Here is a 21868-nt window from a genome sequence, read left to right as displayed (position 1 = left end):
GAAAAAGCAATCAGGTTCTTAGAAGAAGAATTTTGATTGAAGAAAAAGTAAAAGAATCACCTTTGTGAAATCAGGATGGTAAATACCTTAGAGGGTAATCTGATTCAAAACATAGAGAATCCCTCTAGGCAAAACCTTAAGTTACAAAAAGACACAAAAACAGGAATATACATTCCATTCAGCACAACTTATTTTATCAGCCATTTAAAGAAAACAGAATCTAATGCATATCTAGCTAGATTACTTACTAAGTTCTAAGACTCCATTCCTTTTCTGTTCCTGGCAAAAGCATCACACAGACCGAGAGAACCTTGAAGAAAACCATTAATCTTATATTTATGTGGATAGAAATCTAGTCTACCCAGAGTAACGGTTCTAAAATATAATATTCAAGGAACATGTTTCTGTATGCACCAATTTGTACTGATGGAATAATATATTTGTCATAACATTCCTTCTGTCCTGACCTTATCTTGTGATCATGGTGGTCTCTGAATCCTTGGTGGGCTAGAGAAGTGTTTAACAGCATTCTTACAGCCAAATGGTCACTCCAAGATGAAGTTTTTTATCCAATATGCTACAGGGTTTTCTGGAGTAGAGTAGACTTTGTTTAAAGCTAAAGGTTTCAAAGTAGGCCTAATGAAATGTTTTTCTTAGTTTTCTTTGCAAGTATGCCTTTTGATTTTTTTAAATCTTTACTTCCAGTGTGCCCATACTGCAGTGATTGGATTAAGGCAGGTTATGTACCCTGATTTTGGGCTATGGAGTTTTGGGATCCAAGGACCTGCCATCCTCAGCAGCAGCTCACACCATGTCTGCCTCACTCTGTGATAAGCACACTGCTTGATTTGGAGTCACTGTGCTTTGAGATCCACTGAAGAAAAGTGCTATATAAGAACTAAGTTCAATTTGAGGTTGGGATGGCCATGTTACTTATGAGTGAATTATGGACATAATTCCAATGAGTTCTGGTGAAATCTTTATAACACACTATCATGTGTGCTGTATTTACCACAGAAAAGTCCACAATATATGTTAAAATATTTATTTTAGAGCTTTTAACACTTATTAGAACTATTTTTCCACGTCTCCATATGTAAAGCCAGATGTCTTAAGACTTTTAGTTACCCTGAATCACTGCTCTACAGGGAGCCATAAAAGAAAACAAAAACAAAAAACCTCCAACTCTCTAGACTGGTTTTTATAGTAGTTTTTATACCTAAAAATACCACATTTTAAAGTACTTAATCTCAGGGTCTTCCAGGGCTTGAAGTGAGTGTTGGATCCCATTTAGAAATTGGAAATCTTCCCATTACAAGGATATAAAGCTCCTTATTCTAGTCCTGTAGGGCCATAGGATATCTAATGTTACAGGTATAGAAAAGCTGTCACTGGGCCTCAGGAAGGCATAAACTTTAAGGAAGAACCTTGCATAATGACAGGTTTCAGAGTAGCAGCCGTGTTAGTCTGTATTCACAAAAAGAAAAGGAGTACTTGTGGCACCTTAGAGACTAACCAATTCATTTGAGCATAAGCTTTCGTGAGCTACAGCTCACTTCATCGGATGCATCCGATGAAGTGAGCTGTAGCTCACGAAAGCTTATGCTCAAATGAATTGGTTAATCTCTAAGGTGCCACAAGTACTCCTTTTCTTTTTAAGGAAGAAGTTCTTCATTTGGGGTAAGAAGACAACCTTTTTGTGTCAGGTTGATTATAACAGGAAATGGTGGCGGTTTGAAGCTGTTCCGGGGGTTGGAATGTTAGTCCAGAAGGAGGTGGCTCGAAAGCAGATGAGGCAATGGGAAGTGCATGACTCAGCAGTTTATCACATGGCTATTCCCCTCACACACATGCAAGGTGGGTGTAAAATATTTGGGTATTTTATAATGTGTCGAAGAGTGGAAAAGTCGCTTATCATGTAAGCAGTCATGGATAAGTAACCGTATACCTTATGCAAAGACGGTACTGTAACTGTATAGGAAGTGGCAGGACTCTGAGTACACAATGATCAGATTCGTTGAGTAAGACATTTCCATTTTTTACATGGTCTTTTCAGAGTAGGATCACACTCTGGTGAGATACTGTTTTGTGTTGTGCTGCATCATTCCTTGTCATTTTAGACTTTAAAATCCTCAGGCCATCATCTTGATGGGGTAGTCATCTCCTGGGTAACTTCAGGGAGGGCATTCTATTCAGAGAAGGTGATATGGGAGAAAATGCAAAGACGTTGGTGGGAGGAGCAAACATCTGGGCACTGTACTCTGTATTTGCTTTGTTTTAGGAATAAAGGGGAAGATACACTAAAGGTCTAGAGTTGTTTCTTCACCTAGCGTTGCCTCAAACTGCAAAAATTAAAAAAAAAACAGCAATATTTACTTCACAAATAGAGACATCTAGGGAAATAATTTTGTGAACCACTTTGCCAGGCATAACATACTTTGTCGATTATAGTAGTGACTCATTCTCTTTTCATGGAAAGAGGCCAACTCCAATGGAACATTGTTTAATATCAACTAGCTCCATGCGACTTTGCTGTAATATCACCTTACAAAGAGGAAACTCTTTACATTAAGACAACAGTCCCCCCCCCCCCAGATTACATAACCTAGTCAATAGAATCACAAATAACACTGTAATAATAAAAAGGTACTGCATATGTAACGCCTACAGACCCCGGTCGTTGTTGGGCGGGATTGAACCTCGGGCCTCTGAAGCTTAGCGCATGAGTCTCTACCACATGAGCTAAAAGCCAGAGGGCTGTTAGCTAGGGCTGTAGAGCAGTCTCATTTCATCTCTCTCTCTAAGTGGTCGCAGTGCCACTAGATGGGATAGAACACCACACCCAGGAGGTATGTGGGTTACACATACCGCAACACATTCTGAAAGTGAATGCACTGAATTTTTAAATCCCCAGTGTTTGTTGTTGTTTAAGCATTGGCTGCATATTCAGTGATATGTACAAGACAGACATGATTCCTGCCTTAAGAAGTTTACAGTCAAAATAGACAATACACTGGGAGACCTAGAAGATGATGCTGGTGACTGTTGGTTTTAGATTTTGTTTAATGAGGTGGTGACAGCTTTCACTGATATGCATTTGAGAGTCTCAGTATTTTTCATTTAACAGTATTCTATAAATGGATTAGAGGGAAAAAACTCTACTTTAGAAATGTACACATGGGAGAACAGAATCAACCAGTGAGGATGCAGATAGACCAGTTCCTGCTGGAGCGATTGCACAACTCACCAAAACATCATGAAATAAACTTTTAGCTCCGAACAGTCGTAAAAAAAACGCTTCATCTATTAAGACTGTAAGATATTGTTTTTTCGGAGTTAAGCATTATCATCTAGTTATGTTGGAAAGTATTAGTACCTCTTAAACTGACCCACATTTCCCAAAGATTTATGAGTATAACCAGCTATAGTATTGCCAACAAGATTTCAAACTATCTATGGTGAAACAGTCTATATCTTCTGGGACATTAACTCTGCTAATGTCCTGCTGAAAAAGATTTTTAAAGCTAGTCAATCTAGTTCCCGTGAGCTCTCTGACAAAGAGGATTTAGAAGTTTATATCTCAATAGTCACCCCACTCAAGAAATATTCCGGATTTTAATTTGCCCATTAACCAGGCACTTTATCCCCACTGAACTGTGGGCAGACTTACAGTCTCTCTTCTTTTTTTGGTTGTGGATTGTTGAATCTAGATAGACGTATGGGAGTGAAAAACATTTCAAGAATTTATATGGGCCATAGTGAGAAGACTTAATGATTAGTTACTTATCTTTTTGTTCTGGGAGAGAATCTTTGTTAATCTAACCAATTAGCTGTGCAAGTGCCAACAGGAATTTGATTTGTATTTATCTTCATTCCAGTATGGTATGTTCTTTTTTTCTTTGCATAAAAATAAATTAACCTCCCCCCAAGTCCCTTTATACTAAACATCAAATTTGTCACACTGATAAGCACATTCTAAATATGCAGATTGATTGATAGATAAACTGCATCAAAAAGCAAGGGTAAATAGAACATTTCAGCTTAAGTTTAACTTTTTCCTTTCACTTCAAACACAGTTGGAGCTAGAAATCGCTAACTTCAATGGACCTGGCAAAAGTATGTTTTAAAGTAAACTGTGCTGAATGGACATTCCCCTATTAACTTTTCTATATGATTTCTGTGTGCTACTTCTAAAGTTGAGTTTTTCTATAAACTAGTGTTCTGCAGATAAAGGTTTCCCCTCTTTACTGACTGTATAAGGGCTGAAGTTCATAAGCTTACAATGCAGGAGCAAGAGATGGAAGACTGTTCAGAATGCCTGTCAGAGGGCATATGCAAGAAATGTGCCAAGAAAATCCATGCTCAACGGATTGCAACTTTCTAATCTGTGGTATGTGGGGAGCCAAAAGAATATAGGGAATGCCTGGTGTTTTGGTCATCTAGGAAGGTGTCAAAATTAATGTTCAAAACTGAGATGATAGAGTATGGAATGGACACCTGGCTGTCTGTTTCCAAGAAAAGGAACAGGGTGACTTTGCAGCATCAGGTAAGATGACCAAATTCCACTCCTACTAACTGGCCACGTGGGAAAGAAAGTCATTGACTTTGTTGAACTGAAAATGAAGAGTTTAATGAATTGATAGCATCCTATAATTTCCCCTCCATTCACTTCCTTTATATTTTCTTATATTACATGTAATATTAATTTCTCTATTATTTAGTATATATTTGACTAACACAATTCATTACATGCTCTCTAACAACTGAGTAGTTAAAAAAACAAAAAAAAAGTGCTTCCTCTGCCATCAGCGCAGGCAGGCCGCAGCAGATTCACAGGGTTATAATGGAGCCATCTTCCATCTTGAATAATCCCTTCCAATTCTTCTTCCTTTGACAAGAGCAGGGGCACTGGAACTATTTTTATAGTGGGAGTGCTGAGAGTCATTGAACCAAACTGTAGATGCTGCATATAATGGCAGGAGGTGCCAGGGGGTGCTGCTACCCCCCTAGTTCCAGCACGTATGGACAAGAGTCAATATAGGAGGATTTAGGTTTCTTAAATCCCTTAAAATAGCATCTTCCATCGCATTCATGTTGGGCCTCATACTCTTCTGTCTTTGACCTCAGCTCTAAATCTTCTGTAAAAGTATACCTTCTTCAATACATCGGACATGACCCCACCATTACAGTCATCTTGTTCTCAGTGGATGCAAGATTGCAACTTGTTGGGATCATCTAAGTATCGCCTCATTTGTAGCAAAATTAAAGCTGCAGATGTTAAAAATAGGCTGTATCTTATGACACTGAAAACTGTTTAGTTCTTCTTTGAGTAGTATCCCCACCAGTGCGCCACTGTAGGTGTATCCACACTCCTATGCCTCAGATAGGAGATTTTAGGTAACAGTGTCTGTTTGACTCACACATGCGCTTTCCCTGTCTCATACCTTGCCTTGAGGCTATCTAGTGTTGTGCGGGCGAACCGGCTTCAGTTCCTTCTCAACCACCCTTGGCCTGAGATGGAGCATTAGCAGAGTCTGAGAGAGTGTTCATTTTAAACTTTATTTTAGTTTATAGAGTAGCTAGTAGAGTTTACGTTATCTAGATCTGTTTCCACTTCCTTCATCAAAAATGTTCCCATCGCAGAAATATGCAGAGCAGCAACTTGGGCATCTGCTTATACTTTTGAGAAACAATATGCAATCACCTATGATTCCGTATCAGATGCTATGTCTGGATCCACGGTATTATCATCAGTACTAGACTTGACTCCAAAGCCGCACCCCTCCATTAGGGTACTGCTGTAGAGTCACCTATAAAGCTATAGGTCTTTTTGTCCCGAGCATGCATCAGTGTGTTTATTTGAGTCAGTAAGGGGTGGAATGGTGGATGCTAAGTAAGGACTAAAAGGGAACTATGCGCAACCATAGCAATTGCTTATCAGAAAGCGTTTTAAACAAGCTGAAATATCTCTGATATTCCCCATTTATCCTGTTTATTTCTGGTGATAACTGCCCCTTTGAAAATCTCGTCATTTCAAGCAAGAGCTGCCACTGGTTCACCACTGCAGTCTGCAGCACTGCCTCCTAGAGAAGATGATGCCATCTCCATTCTACTGCAGTTCGGTACAACTTCAGTTCTGGAAGGAGAAGATTACAGAGCAGTGATGTTTAACTGACATAGCAAAATCTTATTAGCTGCATTAGGAATTAGTAACATGGGACAAATTATTTCTAGTCTTTAAAACTAAAACTGTACTCAATTGGGGTAATGATCTATCGATTGCCCTGCAGGCATTGCTAGTGTGGCTAAGGTCTTTTGCAATAGTAATAGGTACCAGCCTCAGGCTTACGATAAAGTGGCTTACCAACAACCATAGATATCCTTGATCCTTCTCATTGCTTATCTATATTATACTGCTGTTGCTGAAAACAAATAACGTGTCTTTAATTACTACATGCTAATTTTTTGGAAATTAGGAAAAAAGCCTAGGTACCAATGTAAACATTTCTGGTTTCCTGTTATTTGTGTGATTATGAAGTCACTGACACTATACCGTAATTTTATGAACTCTGTATCTCTCATCTTGAATGTAAATACAAAGTAACACATTGGAAAACATAATCCCAACTATACATATAAAATGATGGGGTCTAAATTAGCTGTTACCACTCAAGAAAGAGATCTTGGAGTCATTTGGGATAGTTCTCTGCAAACACCCACTCAATGTGTAGCCGCAGTCAATAAAGCGAACAGAATGTTGGGAATTATTAAGGAAGGGATAGCTAATAGGACAGAAAATATCATATTGCCTCTATATAAATCCATGGTATGCCCACATCTTGAATACTGCATGCAGATGTGGTCGCCCCATCAAATTGGAATTGGGAAATGTTCAGAAAAGGGAAAAAAATTATTAGGGGTATGGAACAGCTGCTATATGAGGAGAGATTAATAAACCTGGGACTTTTCAGCTTGGAAAAGAGATGACTACAGAAGGATATGATAGAGGTCTATAAAATCATAACTGGTGTGGAGAAAATAAATAAAGAAGTGTTATTTACTCCTTCTCATAACACAAGAACTAGGGGTCACCAAATGTTGTTCTCTGTATGTATATGTCAGGGTTCCTTCCCCACTCTGAACTCTAGGGTACAGATGTGGGGACCTGCATGAAAAGCCCCCTAAGCTTATTTTTACCAGCTTAGGTTAAAAACTTCCTCAAGGTAAAAACTTTGCCTTGTCCTTATGCTGCCACCACCAAGTGTGTTAAACAAAGAACGGGAAAGAGCCCACTTGGAGACGTCTTCCCCAAATATCCCCCCAAGCCCTACACCCCCTTTCCTGGGGAAGGCTTGGTAAAAATCCTCACCAATTTGTACAGGTGAACACAGACCCAAACCTTTGGACCTTAAGAACAAGGAAAAAGCAATCAGGTTCTTAAAAGAAGAATTTTAATTAAAGAAAAAGTAAAAGACTCCCCTCTGTAAAATCAGGATGGTAAATACCTTACAGGGTAATCAGACTCAAAACATAGAGAATCCCTCTAGGCAAAACCTTAAGTTACAAAAAGACACAAAAACAGGAATATATATTCCATTCAGCACAACCTATTTTCCCAGCCATTAAAGAAAAGGAAATCTAACATGTTTCTAGCTAGATTACTTACTAACTTTTTACAGGAGTTCTGAGCTGCATTCCTGATCTGTTCTCGGCAAAAACATCACACAGACAGACAGACCTTTTGTTCTCCCCCCCACCTCCCCCAGCTTTGAAAGTATTTGAAAGTTGTCTCCTCATTGGTCATTTTGGTCAGGTGCCAGCGAGGTTATCTTAGCTTCTTAACCCTTTACAGGTGAAAGGGTTTTGCCTCTGGCCAGGAGGGATTTAAAAGTGGTTACCCTTCCCTTTATATTTATGACCCCCCACCCTGAAATCACAGATAGGGTGAAACACTGGCTGTGATTTCTTCCTGGAGCTCTAGGAGAAAACAGAGTTAATAAGACACATGCATCTCTAAACATACTACCAAGTGTATAAACACTAACAATATTTTCCACATCTCAAGGATGATTTTAACCAGTTGATTCTGGGAAACTTTCATGGGAGAGTGCATCAGCCACTTTGTTAGAAGCTCCTGAGATATGTTGGATGTTGAAATCAAAATCTTGGAGAGAGAAACTCCACCGAACAAGTTTTTTGTTATTTCCCGTGGCGGTATGAAGCCACTGTAGCACAGCATGGTCGGTTTGCAGGTGGAAACGCCATCCCCAAATGTATGGGCGTAGCTTTTCCAGGGCGTAGACAATGGTGTAACATTCCTTTTCACTGATTGACCAGTGGCTTTCCCTCTAAGACAGCTTCTTGCTGAGAAGCACGACAGGATGGAACTCTTGATTTGGTCCTTCCTGCATTAAGACTGCTTCCACACCATGCTCGGACTCATCTGTGGTTACTAGGAACGGTTTGTCAAAGTCTGGGGTCCTTAGCACAGGGTCAGACATGAGTGTCGCTTTAAGCTGGTTAAAGGCCTTCTGACACTCTTCGGTCCACTGAACAGCATTTGGCTGTTTCTTTTTGGTTAGGTCTGTCAGTGGAGTGGCGATTTGGCTGTATTGCGGTCCAAATTGCCTGTAATATCCGGCCAAGCCTAAGAAGGATTGGACCTGTTTCTTTGACTTTAGTACAGGCCACTTTTGGATAGCATCCACTTTGGCCTGTAGGGGTTTGATAGTTCTTTGACCCACCTGGTGTCCAAGGTAAGTCACTCTGTTTAGGCCTATTTGACACTTCTTAGCCTTAACAGTTAGTCCTGCCTCCCTTATGCGCTCAAAGACTGTAGATGTTCCAGGTGTTCTGCCCAGGAATCCGAAAATATGGCCACATCGTCAAGGTAGGCGACTGCATATTCTCCTAATCCCACTAGGAGACCATCTACAAGTCTTTGGAAGGTGGCAGGTGCATTCCACAGCCCAAAATGGAGCACATTAAATTCATACAGCCCGACATGTGTGGTGAAGGCTGACCTTTCCTTGACGGATTCATCTAGCAGTACCTGCCAGTACCACTTGGTTAAGTCCAAGGTAGAGATGAACTGGGCCCGTCCCAGTTTCTCCAATAGTTCATCTGTGCGTGGCATTGGATAGTTGTCTGGGTGAGTTACAGCATTTAGCTTACGGTAGTCCATGCAAAAACGTATCTCCCCATCTGGTTTGGGAACTAGAACCACTGGAGATACCCAGGCACTGCCAGAGGGACGGATTACACCCATCTGTAGCATACTCTGGATTTCCCATTCTATAGCAGTTTTAGCTTGAGGAGACACCCAGAAAGGTTGGGCTTTAATTGGGTGAGCATTACCTGTGTCAATGGAGTGGTATGCCCATTTAGTCAGCCCTGGGGTGGCTGAGAACATCGGCGCGTAGCTAGTGCACAGCTCCTTGATCTGCTGTCACTGCATAAGCCCAAGGATCATGGAGAGGTTCACCTCTTCCACGCCACCAACACTTTTCCCTTCGTAGTAGACACCTTCAGGCCACTCAGCGTCATCTCCTCTCTGGGCTGTAAACTGACAAACCTTTAATTCCCTGGAATAAAAGGGCTTTAGAGAATTAATATGGTACACCTTAGGCTTTCGGTTGGAGGTGGGGAATGCTATGAGATAATTAACAGCTCCCAGGCGCTCCTGGACTGTGAATGCCCTTCCCATGATGCTTCCATTTTATGGCCTGGAGTGCCTTTAAGACCATGACCTGGTCCCCTACTTTGAAGGAACACTCTCTGGCATGTTTATCATACCAGGCTTTTTGCTCTTTTTGAGCATCCTGTAGGTTTTCTTTAGCAAGGGCTAAAGAGGTTCGGAGGGTGTTTTGTGGGTTGGTTACAAAGTCCAGAATGTTAGTTCCTGGAGAAGGTATAAACCCCTCCCATTGCTGCTTCACCCAGCTGTAATGGCCCTTTAACCTCACAGCCATATACAAGTTCAAATGGTGAAAACCGTAAACTGGGATGTGGTATAGCTCTGTAGGCAAAGAGCAACTGCTGCAACACTAGGTCCCAATCATTGGAGTGCTCATTTATGAATTTACGCACCATGGCCCCCAAAGTTCCATTAAATTTCTCCATCAGGCCATTTGTTTGATGATGGTAAGGTGTGGCAACCAAGTGATTCACCCCATAAACTTCCCAAAGGCTTTGCATAGTTCCTGCCAGGAAATTAGTTCCTGCATTTGTGAGGATGTCGGAGGGCCAACCTACCCTGGCAAAAATGTCTGCTAGTGCTTGACACACACTTTTAGCCCTAGTGTTGCTTAGAGCTATTGCTTCTGGCCATCAGGTGGCAAAATCCATGAAAGTCAGTATGTACTGCTTTCCTCTGGGTGTCTTTTTTGGAAAAGGACCCAGAATATCCACAGCTACTCACTGAAATGGAACCTCAATGATTAGAAGAGCTGAGAGGCGGTGGGTTGCTCCGTGCTGCGATCCAAGTTCTCTGGAGGCTTTCATCTGCTTTCTGTTTGGTCTGGAACTGTTCCCTTGATGCTGGAGACATCAGTTCCTCATTGGATTGTGGACCTAGGCTTGGTCCCTCTGGAAGCGATGCAGGTGATGGGGCTGTTTCCATTGACTGTGAACCGCTCTCCACTGGTGCACTATGTTGGGGTTCAAGCTCCAGCTGAGCCTCTTGTGTAGGGTTATCGGTTGCTGCTGGTGTAGGTTCGGTGGGGCCCTCTGGTGTTGGGGTTGCAAGTACTGGATTCAGTGCTGGCAATGGTTCTGGTGCTGGTTGTTCCCTCGGTTCCGATTCTGAGACTCCTTTTCTTTTTGCGAATACAGACTAACATGGCTGCTACTCTGAAACTATTGCTGTTGCAGATGTGGGCATGGGGTCTGGTTCCATCACCTCTGACCGGATCCTGGTAGAAGTTTCCGGAATAGAGCTAGGTGTGACAGCTTGCTTAGCCTGGCTGCGGGTGACCATTCCCACCCTCTTGGCTAGCTTCACATGATTGGCCAAGCCTTCCCCCAACAGCATGGCGATGAGATAATCATCATAGCCTGCAAAAGTCTACGTTCCTGACTAGCCCTTGTACTGGACTGGCAACTTGGCTGTAGGCAAGTCAAAAGAGTTTGACTTGAAGAGTTGAATCATCACTTGGATCTCTGGGTCGATTAAATTGGGGTCCACTAAGGAAGCATGGATAGCTGACACTTGTGCTCCGGGGTCCCTCCATGCGGTGACCTTCCCACCCACACTGATAGTTTCCCTCTGCTCTGAGGGTATCTGGGAGGTATCTGGGCCTGAGGACGTCTGGTGTGATTCCGGTGCAATGAACTGTAATCTGTTGGGGTTCTTGGGGCAGCTGCCCTTTACAAGCCCCAGCTCATTACATTTAAAACATCGTCCAACTGACGGGTCACTGGGGTGAGGTGGGTTGCTGGAGAACGGTGTGGCGGGACGATAAGGTGTCTGGAGTGTTCCTTGTTGTGTTTTTTTTCATTGTTCTTAAGATCCAAGGGTTTGGGTGTGGGGTGTAGGGCTTGGGGGGATATTTTGGGGGAAGAGGTCTCCAAGTGGGCTCTTTCCCTGTTCTTTGTTTGACACTCTTGGTGGTGGCAGCACAGGGTTCAAAGCAAGGCAAAGTTTGTACCTTGAGAAAGTTTTTAACCTAAGCTGGTAAGAATAAGCTTAGGGGTTCTTTCATGCAGGTCCCCACATCTGTACCTTTGAGTTCAGAGTGGGGAAGGAACCGTGACAGTATACATATCTTCTGACTGTATGTTCCATTCTATGCATCTGATGAAGTGGGCTGTAGCCCATGAAAGCTTATACTTAAATAAATGTGTTAGTCCCTATGGTGCCACAAGTACTCATGTTCTTTTTGCAGATACAGACTAACATGGCTGCTACTCTGAAACCTGTCAAAAAGCTTGTTTGTTTCTCTTAAATAATTTGGAAGGAACCTGTGAGGAGGAAGACGGGGAGACAGTCCTGGTGCACCAATAAATTAGTGGATCAGTTTCTCTTAAATTAAGAAAGTGTAGTAACGTTGTCATGTGAACTCTGTACACATATTACTGCAGACTCTTCTAATCTGATCTTGGCTAAAAAGCCTAAATCTTTTTTTTTTTTTAAACTCTGTGAAGTGTCTGGTGATGAAATTTGTTGCCATTATGACTGTAATTCCTCCGCTTTCATGCACATATATTGTATCCATCCTCAGGCCAAGAACCATTTTGTAGGCATAAATTCAAGAGCTGTGTGGGTGTATATAAACTCTAACTTGAACAGCTTGCTGTGTCCTCAAGTAGGAGGGTAATTTCGCCCCTTCATTGATTTTACTGATGTCTCTTATGAGCAAATAGTGCCATTTCCCTCAACCCTTGATGAATTGCATGTGCTACAGGGTGGGTTGTTGCTCACCAGACAATTAAGCAGGAGCAACAACCTTGCTTCACTTTCCTCAAACCTTTCATGAGTGACAGACACCTGCATCATATCATATACTCTTACCATTTTGAGATATAAAAACAGTCTTCTGGTATGTTCTCTCAAAAAACACAGCTTAGATTGATAGAAAAACACTCACAATGCAGAGGGATCATTTGCAGAAAAACAATGGATTATAATGTGCTAAAATCTTCAAAAGTAAACTGTAAATTTTACATAGTCTCTGTGCCATGAGATGTTTCTGTTCCATGTACCTGCAGTTAACATAATATTTATGAGGTCAGGGTTACTGCAGTGTTGTATTCACTGTAGAGTAGCAAAAGCATGGATTTTAATGGGGCCCTCAGTACAGATTCAATAAATTCTTCCCTCTCCCATAAAACTACTTAAGGGGAATAAATATAAGCATGGGTTAAATGCTTGTGCTTTCTGTGCTGTTTTTGTTCCATTTCTTTGCTGGTTTCCTTAACTGCTAACTTGTACAGTTTCTTTGTCTTTTAGAATGTCGGGTAGTGAAATCTACTTCCTATACCAAAATAGCTTCAACATCACGTAGGAGCACCACTAAGAGCCCAGGTCCATCTAGACGCAGCAAGTCTCCTGCCTCTACCAGCTCAGGTAAAGCAAGGAAGAAATGTTTCCTACTAGCAAAAACAAATGCTTTCGAATACAATTGGTAAAGTGTTAAAATCTCTGTGGTGTGTTTTTTTTTGTTTGTTTGTTTTTTGGTTTTTTTTTTTTTTTTTGCAAGATACTGTACATATACAGTACTTTACACTAAAATGTCATCGGACAGTTACCTCGGTATCTGAGATACATTTATTTCCCAATCTAAATTGTAGAAAAATACCTGTATTGCAAAATCTTAAATACCACAACATGGTAACTACTGTTCTAGTTAGTCATGTTTATTATAGTAGTGCTTGACAAACCAAGAATGGCTAGGCACCATAAAAACACAGAGTAGTAGACAGAAGAGTTCACAGTAAATAGGCAAGAGAGACATGGGGTGGGAAAAGGGGTAGAACACACAAGCAGAGTGAACAATGTGATGGCAGCAAACAGCATGTTAGTTCCGTGATTTTTTGGGGGGCAGGGGTCGGTTTATCTAGGAGGAGACAGTTAAAAGGTAAGAAAAGACAGCTTAGACTGATAGAAAGACACTCACAATGCAGAGGGATCATTTGCAGAAAAACAATGGATTATATTGTGCTAAAATCTTCAAAAGTAAACTGTAAATTTTACATGGTCTCTGTGCCATGATATTGTCCCAGGTACCTGCAAATAACCATAATTTCTCTGAGTCAGGGTTGTTTCAGTAATGCACTGAACGTACCGTGGCAAAAACTTGGGTCTTAATGGAGCACTCTGTACCGACTCAATAGATTCTTCCTCTCTCATGAAGGGTAGAGGGGGAAAGGGCAACGTAGAAGAGGGTAAATGAAGCAGCTGTGAAGTGAAACTGAGGTAAAAAGACTGAGGAGGGTTGGAGCAAACAGCCAATCAGCCCAGGGCAGAGAAAGTCCAGTAAAAACTATAAAAATTTTTCTAAATGTCTGAAGGTACCTTAGTTGGCTGCTTTTATAGCTGCTCCTATCAGCTGGAGTCTCTAGCTGTTTCTTTTCCAAGGCCATGTGGTGGGAGGCCGGGCAGCCCTATATCCCAGTGCCCCCGGAATGGGGGAGGTCTCTTTTGCACAAGTCTAGAGGTGGTTGGGGGAGGGGTGGCCTTGCTGGGCCCCATTTTAGTCCCTCCCCGCAATGCAGCAGTCCCTGGTTTGCACTGTTTCTGCAGCTATACTACTGGCTGGAGAGTCCAGCTGGTGTTCCTCTCCGCAGTTTTTCCCCAAGAGAAAAGTAAGCAATTGGTTACCTTTCAATGGTGACTACTGAATATGCAATTAACAGTTCTTAATAGTGAACATGCAGATATTATGTGTACAACATAGGGTTGCCAACTGTGACTGAAGCTCTTCTGGAGATTTTTTTTCCCCTACATGATGTAAGGTCATTTTCTTAAAACATCCTATTAAAATCTCCCAGATTGCTTTCAGGCATCACTGGGAGAGGATTGCCTATCCCGGGAGACTCCAGGCCAGTCCTGGAAGGTTGGCAAACCTATCTGAAGAGGACACATTAGATTGCAACCTGCAAATAAAGCCATGCCTTCTTATACCTTAAAAACCTTTTGAAAATTAAAGTGATGAGCATTTCTTGCCAAGTGTATAATGTGAAAAATATATATTAGTGTATTTTATCTCAAAGAGTCCCAGATTGCTTAAACAAACTATATATAGGGATTAGTTTATTCACTGATGAACCTGTTTAACTGTTTTACCTGCCAGATAGCCTAGTTTGGTTGGGAGAGTCTGAGGGTTTGAACACCTTTGCCAGTGAACTATGTGGTCATCTTAGGTCCAAGGAATACGATACCATAACAGCAGCAGAAGTAGAGGAACCCTGCAAAAAGGTAATGAGGAGTAGTATCGATATAGGGGGTAGAATTAAATAATTTTTATAGGGGACAATTATTTATTCAGACAGTGTAAGGAACAGTTTTTAAAAGCCTAGGCATGCAAAACCCAACAGGATGGATTTGTTCTTTGATCCTGAAGATAAATTGAGTACCATGCAGTTTATAGGTGGGGAGAATAGAGTTAAATCAGACCTTAAAAAGTGAGGGCCTGTTAGCTGTCGTATTGGCTCTGCATTGACATTAAGGCTACACTTATGGATGGAATTAGCTTAATGTATACTGCATTTATGTGTTCAACAACATTTCTGTGCAAAGTCACCATTCTTCTGTGCACAGATTAGGTATCTAGAGATCCCTCTGGCAGACCCCAAATCTGTGGTTTATTTGGAAAAAATATTCTGGCAGCATTTTTGACATGTTGGCAAATATGTTAACACAGTATGGTTTTGGACATGAGGTTAATAGCAGGGTTGGCTAGAAAACAAGAATTGTGTTTTGTGAAATAATTTAAACTTTTGCAATTTATTTTTGTTCCTATGCAGGACAAAAATGAGCCTTGTGAAGTTTTGAGAGACAGACGATCCCACTCCAAAATAGCCAATAACCCAGTGGTTAGGGCAGGGGTTCTCAAACTGGAGGTTGGGATCCCTCAGAGGTCGCAAGGTTACTACATGAGGGGTCGCGAGCTGTCAGCCTCCACCCCAAACCACGCTTTGCCTCCAGCATTTATAATGGTATTAAATATATAAAAACTGTTTTTAATTTATAAGGGAGCATCGCACTCAGAGGCTTGCTATGTGAAAGGGGTCATGAGTACAAAAGTTTGAGAACTACTAGATTAGGGCACTTATCTGAGATGTGGGAGACAGAAGTTCAAGTCTCTGTTCTGCCTAATTTGGTATCTGGGTCTTCCAGATACTAGGTGACCTCCCCAACTGGTGGGATGGAAAGTCCTGCTATCTTTTCTGTTGCAACTGTTCCACTTTGTATAAATAATTAAATATTCATTAAGATAGAGAGTGAGACTCTGACTATTTAAATTACATACAGAAAAGAATGTTAAGGTTGCAAAGTCACTCAAAAATTAGGAAATGCCAAAATTTGCCCATGCAACCTTAATTTGGCTTGCTTGTGCATATAACAGTCGTTAATCAGATGATCACATACTACTTTTTCCACCGGACCACTGCCTCATTCCGTGTACATGATGTTCAGGAAGTGAATCAAGGCTTTCTAATAAATTCAGTGGCAAAAAAGTAGGTTAAAGCAAGATTGTTTAGTGATGTGTCATCCCCTTGCAGAACATTGAGTTGAGCATAACTTAAACTTCTGAAAACCGAGAAATGCAGCATTAAGGCTGCCCATGTAATCTTAACTGTACCCTATTTCAGCAATGTCCCAGGACACGATTAACATACACATCTTTTGTCTGCCAAGCTCAGCTGCTGAAATGTACAACCTCCTTTTATAACTCGTTCACTTTTACCCACATGGTTTCATCTAACACTATTAAAGGACAAAGAGGGAAAAATTGCCTCCCATTTCCCTATTGATGTTCTTCCACGCTTATTAATTCCTTTCATATTGTCTTTGTAGCAATAATTCAGACACTCAGCCAAATCAGAAAAAAAACTATCACACCTTCTGGACACAAATTCATGGAGGATAGGTCTATCAATGGCTATTAGCCAGAATGAACAGGGATGGTGTCCCTAGCCTTGTTTGCCAGATGCTGGGAATGGGTGGCAGGGGATGGATCACTTGATGATTACCTGTTCTGTTCATTTCCTCTGGGGCACCTGGCATTGGTCACTGTCAGAAAACAGGATACTGAGCTAGATGGACCTTTGGTCTGACCCAGTATTGCCGTTCTTACGTTCTAAATCTCTGATGTGACGCAAATCTGCTCTCTAACATTGTATGAGCTGTACACCAGGAATAAGGGCCGGATCATTTCTGCCTGAGTGAATTGCTACAATGTCCAGTAGATCACAACCTCTTAAGTCACCATTTGGGTGCTGCAGAATGGGTAAAACACAATGTTAACACAGGCCACTTCTCTCCACCCAAATCAGCAATCCCCATGTCATGGTGTACTCCTTGCTTCTCCAAACTTCTGTATTCTTCTTCGTAGATGCAGCCGTGTATCCTACTTAGGTGTGTGTCTGTCCTGCACACCAGAGCAGAGAACTTTACCTAGCAATACCCGGTGGGGTGGTACTCACACCCTGCAGCTCTGGCTCCTCCCCTGGCTATATAAGGACAGCACTATCCCATCCTCCTCAGTTCCTTCTTACTGCCCATGGCTAGAGTTGGATCTCTGTGGTGTTCTTCACCTTGCGCTTTCTGTCTCAGTGTCAGAGAAAAATTTCTTGTATAAAGTAGTAGTATCTTCAATAAAGTTTAGTATTAATTAGAATAGTTGGCTGTCCTGCACGATGCCCTCACCATGGTTCAAGCACTGTCTGTTGTGTGTGTGGGCGATTCCCAACAATGGGTGCTTGTTGTGTCTTAGTGAAGGACACATTCAAGAGTGGTGCTCCATTTGCAAGTCATTCACAAGGAGGCCTCAGGTGGTGAGAGACTTGTGGCTGAAGCAGCACCTGCTGGAGCAGGCCATGAGGCCGGCTTAGGGAGCGAGGCCCTTGTCTGTTTAGTGGTCGTCTTCAGATTAGCCAGTAACGCTGCTCCACGCTTGGGCTCTGCCATCTTCCCCAAGAGGAAGAAAGATCATTGTAGGGCTTAGGGTGATTCCTCATTGACTTCAAAGAGGAGTGCTGGACAGCACCATACTCCCTCTGGCACACAGGATACAGGTCCATCTAACTGCTCCCTGATGTTGCACTGAAGGCTCCAAGAGCCTGTATTGTCAACTCTGGTTCCAGCTATGGTGAGTTTGGTACCAGTGATGTCAGCACCAGCACCGACAGTGGCATAAGACCTGCTTTGCTTCTCAGTCTCAGACTCTCTACAGGTTCAAGAGTTCGCTGGTGTCATGGCCTTCTATGGCCTCATCATCCATTATGCCACTAGCACCTTCTGGCCGTGTCAAAGAGCTACCAGGCTCATCGGCACCACAGCTTACCCTGCCTGGGCCTCAGGTTTTGGAATTGGGGCCAATACTGGGCCCAGCACAGAAGATTCCTTCAACATTGGGGCATCCTTCAGCATCATTGTCTTGGCGGCACATCCCTTTATCGAGCTCGGTACCTCCCTTAGCCTCAGTACTGGCACCTCTCCTGATACTGGATGGGAGTGTGTTTCATTCACTACCACCAGTGCAAATCCACCATTCCTCTTTGGCATCAATGATGCTCCTGTATTGGGCTTCAGATCTATCTGATTTTTAGTTTGCCCTGTTGGGATCGACTCCCCCGTTGTCATCAGAGAACCTCCAGGTCTCCTCAAGATATAGGTCAGGATTGTCTGTCCCTCATAGTTGGATAGGTGTCAGAGAGAGCCCTCAGACCACCATTGGTACCAAGATTGGCATCTGTCCCATAATCGGGACAGGGTCTTTTGGCGTGGTGTCTACTGGCCACTAATACTTTATCCATAAGCCCAGTGGCCTCCTTGGAATCCTTAGAACACTCCTCAGTCCCTGAGGTCCGACTTGACCTGCTCCAGAGCAAGATCACTGGTCCCGATGGTGGCTCCTCCTCCCAGACCACCTCAGCTGCAAGCAACTGTTGAGCTCATTTGTTCTGGCGCTCCAGGGTTATTCTGAACAGATCCTGTGGCGCAAGAACAGGACCCATTGTCGGCACAGCATACCACTTCCATGTCCTCCATGGATTACTCTACTGTGCTGGAATCCTCCTCTCCCTTGGTATCTGAGGTCTTTAAGGCATATAGGATCTCCTGAAGCATATGGCTTCTACCTTGGTTATCAGGGTGGAATGCCTGCAGGAGAATATGCATAAGCTGCTGGATATTCACCAGTCATCAGCTGCAGAGAGAGAAGCCCTCCCAATAAATGAGGCTCTCTTGGAACCTGCAAAGGCCCTATGGGAATACTCCAGCTTCATTGTCTCCCACAGCGAAGCATTCGGAGAAGTGGTACTTCATCCCCATGCAGGGTTTTGAGGGCTTCTACTTCCACCCCGCCCCAACTCACTGGTGGTAACTTCAGCAAACGATAGCACACATGAGGAGATGTATAAGTCCTCCCCTAAAGACAAAGATTCTAAAAGGATGCACTTAATGGGCAGGAAGATTTATACCTCCTCCTCTTTGGAAATGTGCATAGCGAACCAGCAGGCTTTGCTCTCTAAATATAACTTTTTCAATTGGACAGCCATGTCTACGCTCATGGACAAGTTTCCCGAACTCTCCAGGAAAGAGTTTATGGCCTTCATTGCAGAAGGGTGTATGGTGGCTCAGATCTTGTTGCAGTCGGCTCTGGATGTGGCAGATGCCGTGGCCAGAATTATTATGGTGGCTGTGACCATGAGTAGCGCCTCATGGCTGCAGAATTCGGGGATTGCACCCGATATGCTACAAACCATTGAGGACTTACCATTTGATGGCTGGGTTTTGTTTTTAGAAAAACCAATGAAACCCCGCATTCTTTAAAAGACTCCCGAGCTACTCTGCGTGCGTTGGAAGTATACCTTCTAGTCATGAAAGGGAGCCACTATAGTGGTCAGAAGCAACGGCAGCAATTCCGCTTGCAGCATTTTTTTTAGTCACTCTTCCCTTCCCAAAGGAGTAGTCCCGCTGCCTTACAGGATCTGTGGCTCTTTCTGGAGGTCCTATAGCTCTGGGTTTAACCAGCTGGCTGATCTGCACCACTCCCCTGGCATCCATCAAGTTGGAATGGGCGTGGTGAATGAGACCGGGGACGGTCAGGAACGAAAGGATGGTCTCTTTAGGCAATTGAATGCCATCCCAGATAATTGGTTCCTATTTTTGCCTCTACCACAGAGTTCCCATGTGATACTGGGCAATTCGCTTAAGCAAAACATTTCACAGGTGACCGTTAATTATGGGTTCCTCATTATTTGGGGGCCCAACATAAAATCTGGAGTCTGATTTGCAGAAGGGCTGAGCTCTCCCATCTTCAACTGAAATCAGTGAGAGCTATGTTCTCAACACAAATAGTGCCTTAAAAAGGTAAGTTCTCATAAAAATCCAGTCCTTCACATCTCAAATCAGGCACCCAAATTAGAGGAGACTTTTGACCTTAATCTCTGTGTGCCTCAATTACCATTTGTGTAAAATTGGAGTAATACCACCTAACTTCAAGGGGTCTTGTGAAGATAAATCCATTAATGTTTGTGAAGCACTCAGATGCTACAGTACCGAGTGCCACAGAATAGCCCATAAGAAAATTAATACTTTATTAAGAGCATGGTTTGATTGGTGTGCAGTAAGTAAGGCACAAAGCTATACACTGAACAAAAGGATAGAATGAAATATAGGATAGATGTTCATTCAGTGAGCACTGCCCATCCTGTGTACTGAATGAGGCAGGGGTCCAGGGGGAAAAAACTGTGGGATCATCTAACTAAAGACGGTATCACAATGCATATACACAAAGAGGCTGAAATAGGATTTCACAGGCAACCTTAAATCTGGCATTTCCTAACTTTGCAAACTTAACGTTCTTTTAATATAGTGGGTTTGTATGTCATTTCCCAGATTTTCAAAAAAGCAAACAGAAAAAACCTGACATTTCTTCATGTGGAACCATTTTGACTTGCATGTATTTTAACAGCAGGGTTGGAATCTTTAGGATCCACAACACAGACCTCTGCCATTTGAGCTAACAGAGTAACTGATAGAGATTGACAACCCACTATGCTCTGTGAGCTGGCTGCCAGCAGGAGAGGAGGCAGACTTTTCACCATCAGATTTCACGGCAGTGGAATGTAGAGACTCAAGAACCCTGGGTTTTATTCTAGGTTCAGAGGGAAGTGTACCATAGTGATTACAGATCGTTCTGCTCCATTTCCTACAAGCCCTGCCCTTCTGTGGCCCCATTCTGATACGAGGTCAGGGTGGGCAAACAAAAAAAAGTTTGACTCGAGGGCCACATCTGGGTATGGAAATTGTATGGCAGCCCTTGAATGCTCACGAAATTGGGGATTGGGGTGCAGGAGGTGTGAGGCCTCCGGCTAGGGGTGCAGGCTCTGGGGTGGGGCTTGGGATGAGGGGTTGGGGGTGCAGGAGGGTGCTCTGGGCTGGGACTGAGGTGTTAGGAGCGCGCGAGGGGGATCAGGGCTAGGGCAGGGAGTTGGGGCACGGGAGGGGGTCGGCGGCAGGCTCTGGGGGGTGCTTACCTCAAGAAGCTCCTAGAAGCAGCAGCATGTCCCTGCTCCAGCTTCTACATGGAGGCGCAGGCAGGCAGCTCTTTGCGCTGCCCTGTCCACAGGTGCCAGCCCTGCAGTTCCCATTGGCTGTGGTTCCCGGCCAATGGGAGCTGCAGGGGCGGCGCTTGGGATGGGGGCAGAGTGCGGAGCCCCCTGGCTGCCCCTATGCATAGGAGCTGGAGAGAGGACATGCTGCTATTTGTGGGAGCCACACAGAGCGGGGCTTGAGGGTTGGATTAAAACCTCTGGAGGGACGGATGTGGGCCCCGAGCCATAGTTTGCCCATCCCTGTACTAGGTAGACATCTACCCAATTTTCACATCCCTGTCCCAAAGCATGGAGATAGAGCTTCTCAATTAAACATTTATAAGAATATTAATGTGGGAAAATGTAATTTTCCCCTAACTCATTTTGATAAATGGCTGCATCATTTTCACTGAAACTTTCCAGAACAATTCAGCCCAAGTCAGACAGTTGGCATGGAAAATTTCAGTCTAAATCATTAAAGTTATAAAGCAAATAAAAACAGGATCTTATGATGGAAAGTTTTAAGCAATGCTATTTGCACCACCTATAATTAGGAAGTGATTTCCATAGGAGCAGTCATATTGCAATACTGAGCAAAATGGGT

General features: G+C 43.0%; 1 protein-coding gene across 5 annotated transcripts in view; it reads left to right on the top strand.

Annotated features, from left to right (window-relative positions):
* Window positions 1–21868, top strand: part of DCLK1 (doublecortin like kinase 1) — a 335098-nt gene that overhangs the window by 222859 nt on the left and 90371 nt on the right. For all 5 annotated transcript variants that reach the window (XM_048847689.2, XM_048847670.2, XM_048847680.2 and 2 more), the window contains exon 5: window positions 12950–13066. In XM_048847689.2, coding sequence (XP_048703646.1) covers window positions 12950–13066 — 117 coding nt within the window. The remainder of the gene's footprint in view (window positions 1–12949; window positions 13067–21868) is intronic.

The sequence above is a fragment of the Caretta caretta genome, chromosome 1 (genome assembly GCF_965140235.1).
Source record: "Caretta caretta isolate rCarCar2 chromosome 1, rCarCar1.hap1, whole genome shotgun sequence".
NCBI lineage: Eukaryota > Metazoa > Chordata > Testudines > Cheloniidae > Caretta > Caretta caretta.
This window is presented reverse-complemented; position numbering and strand designations above follow the sequence as displayed.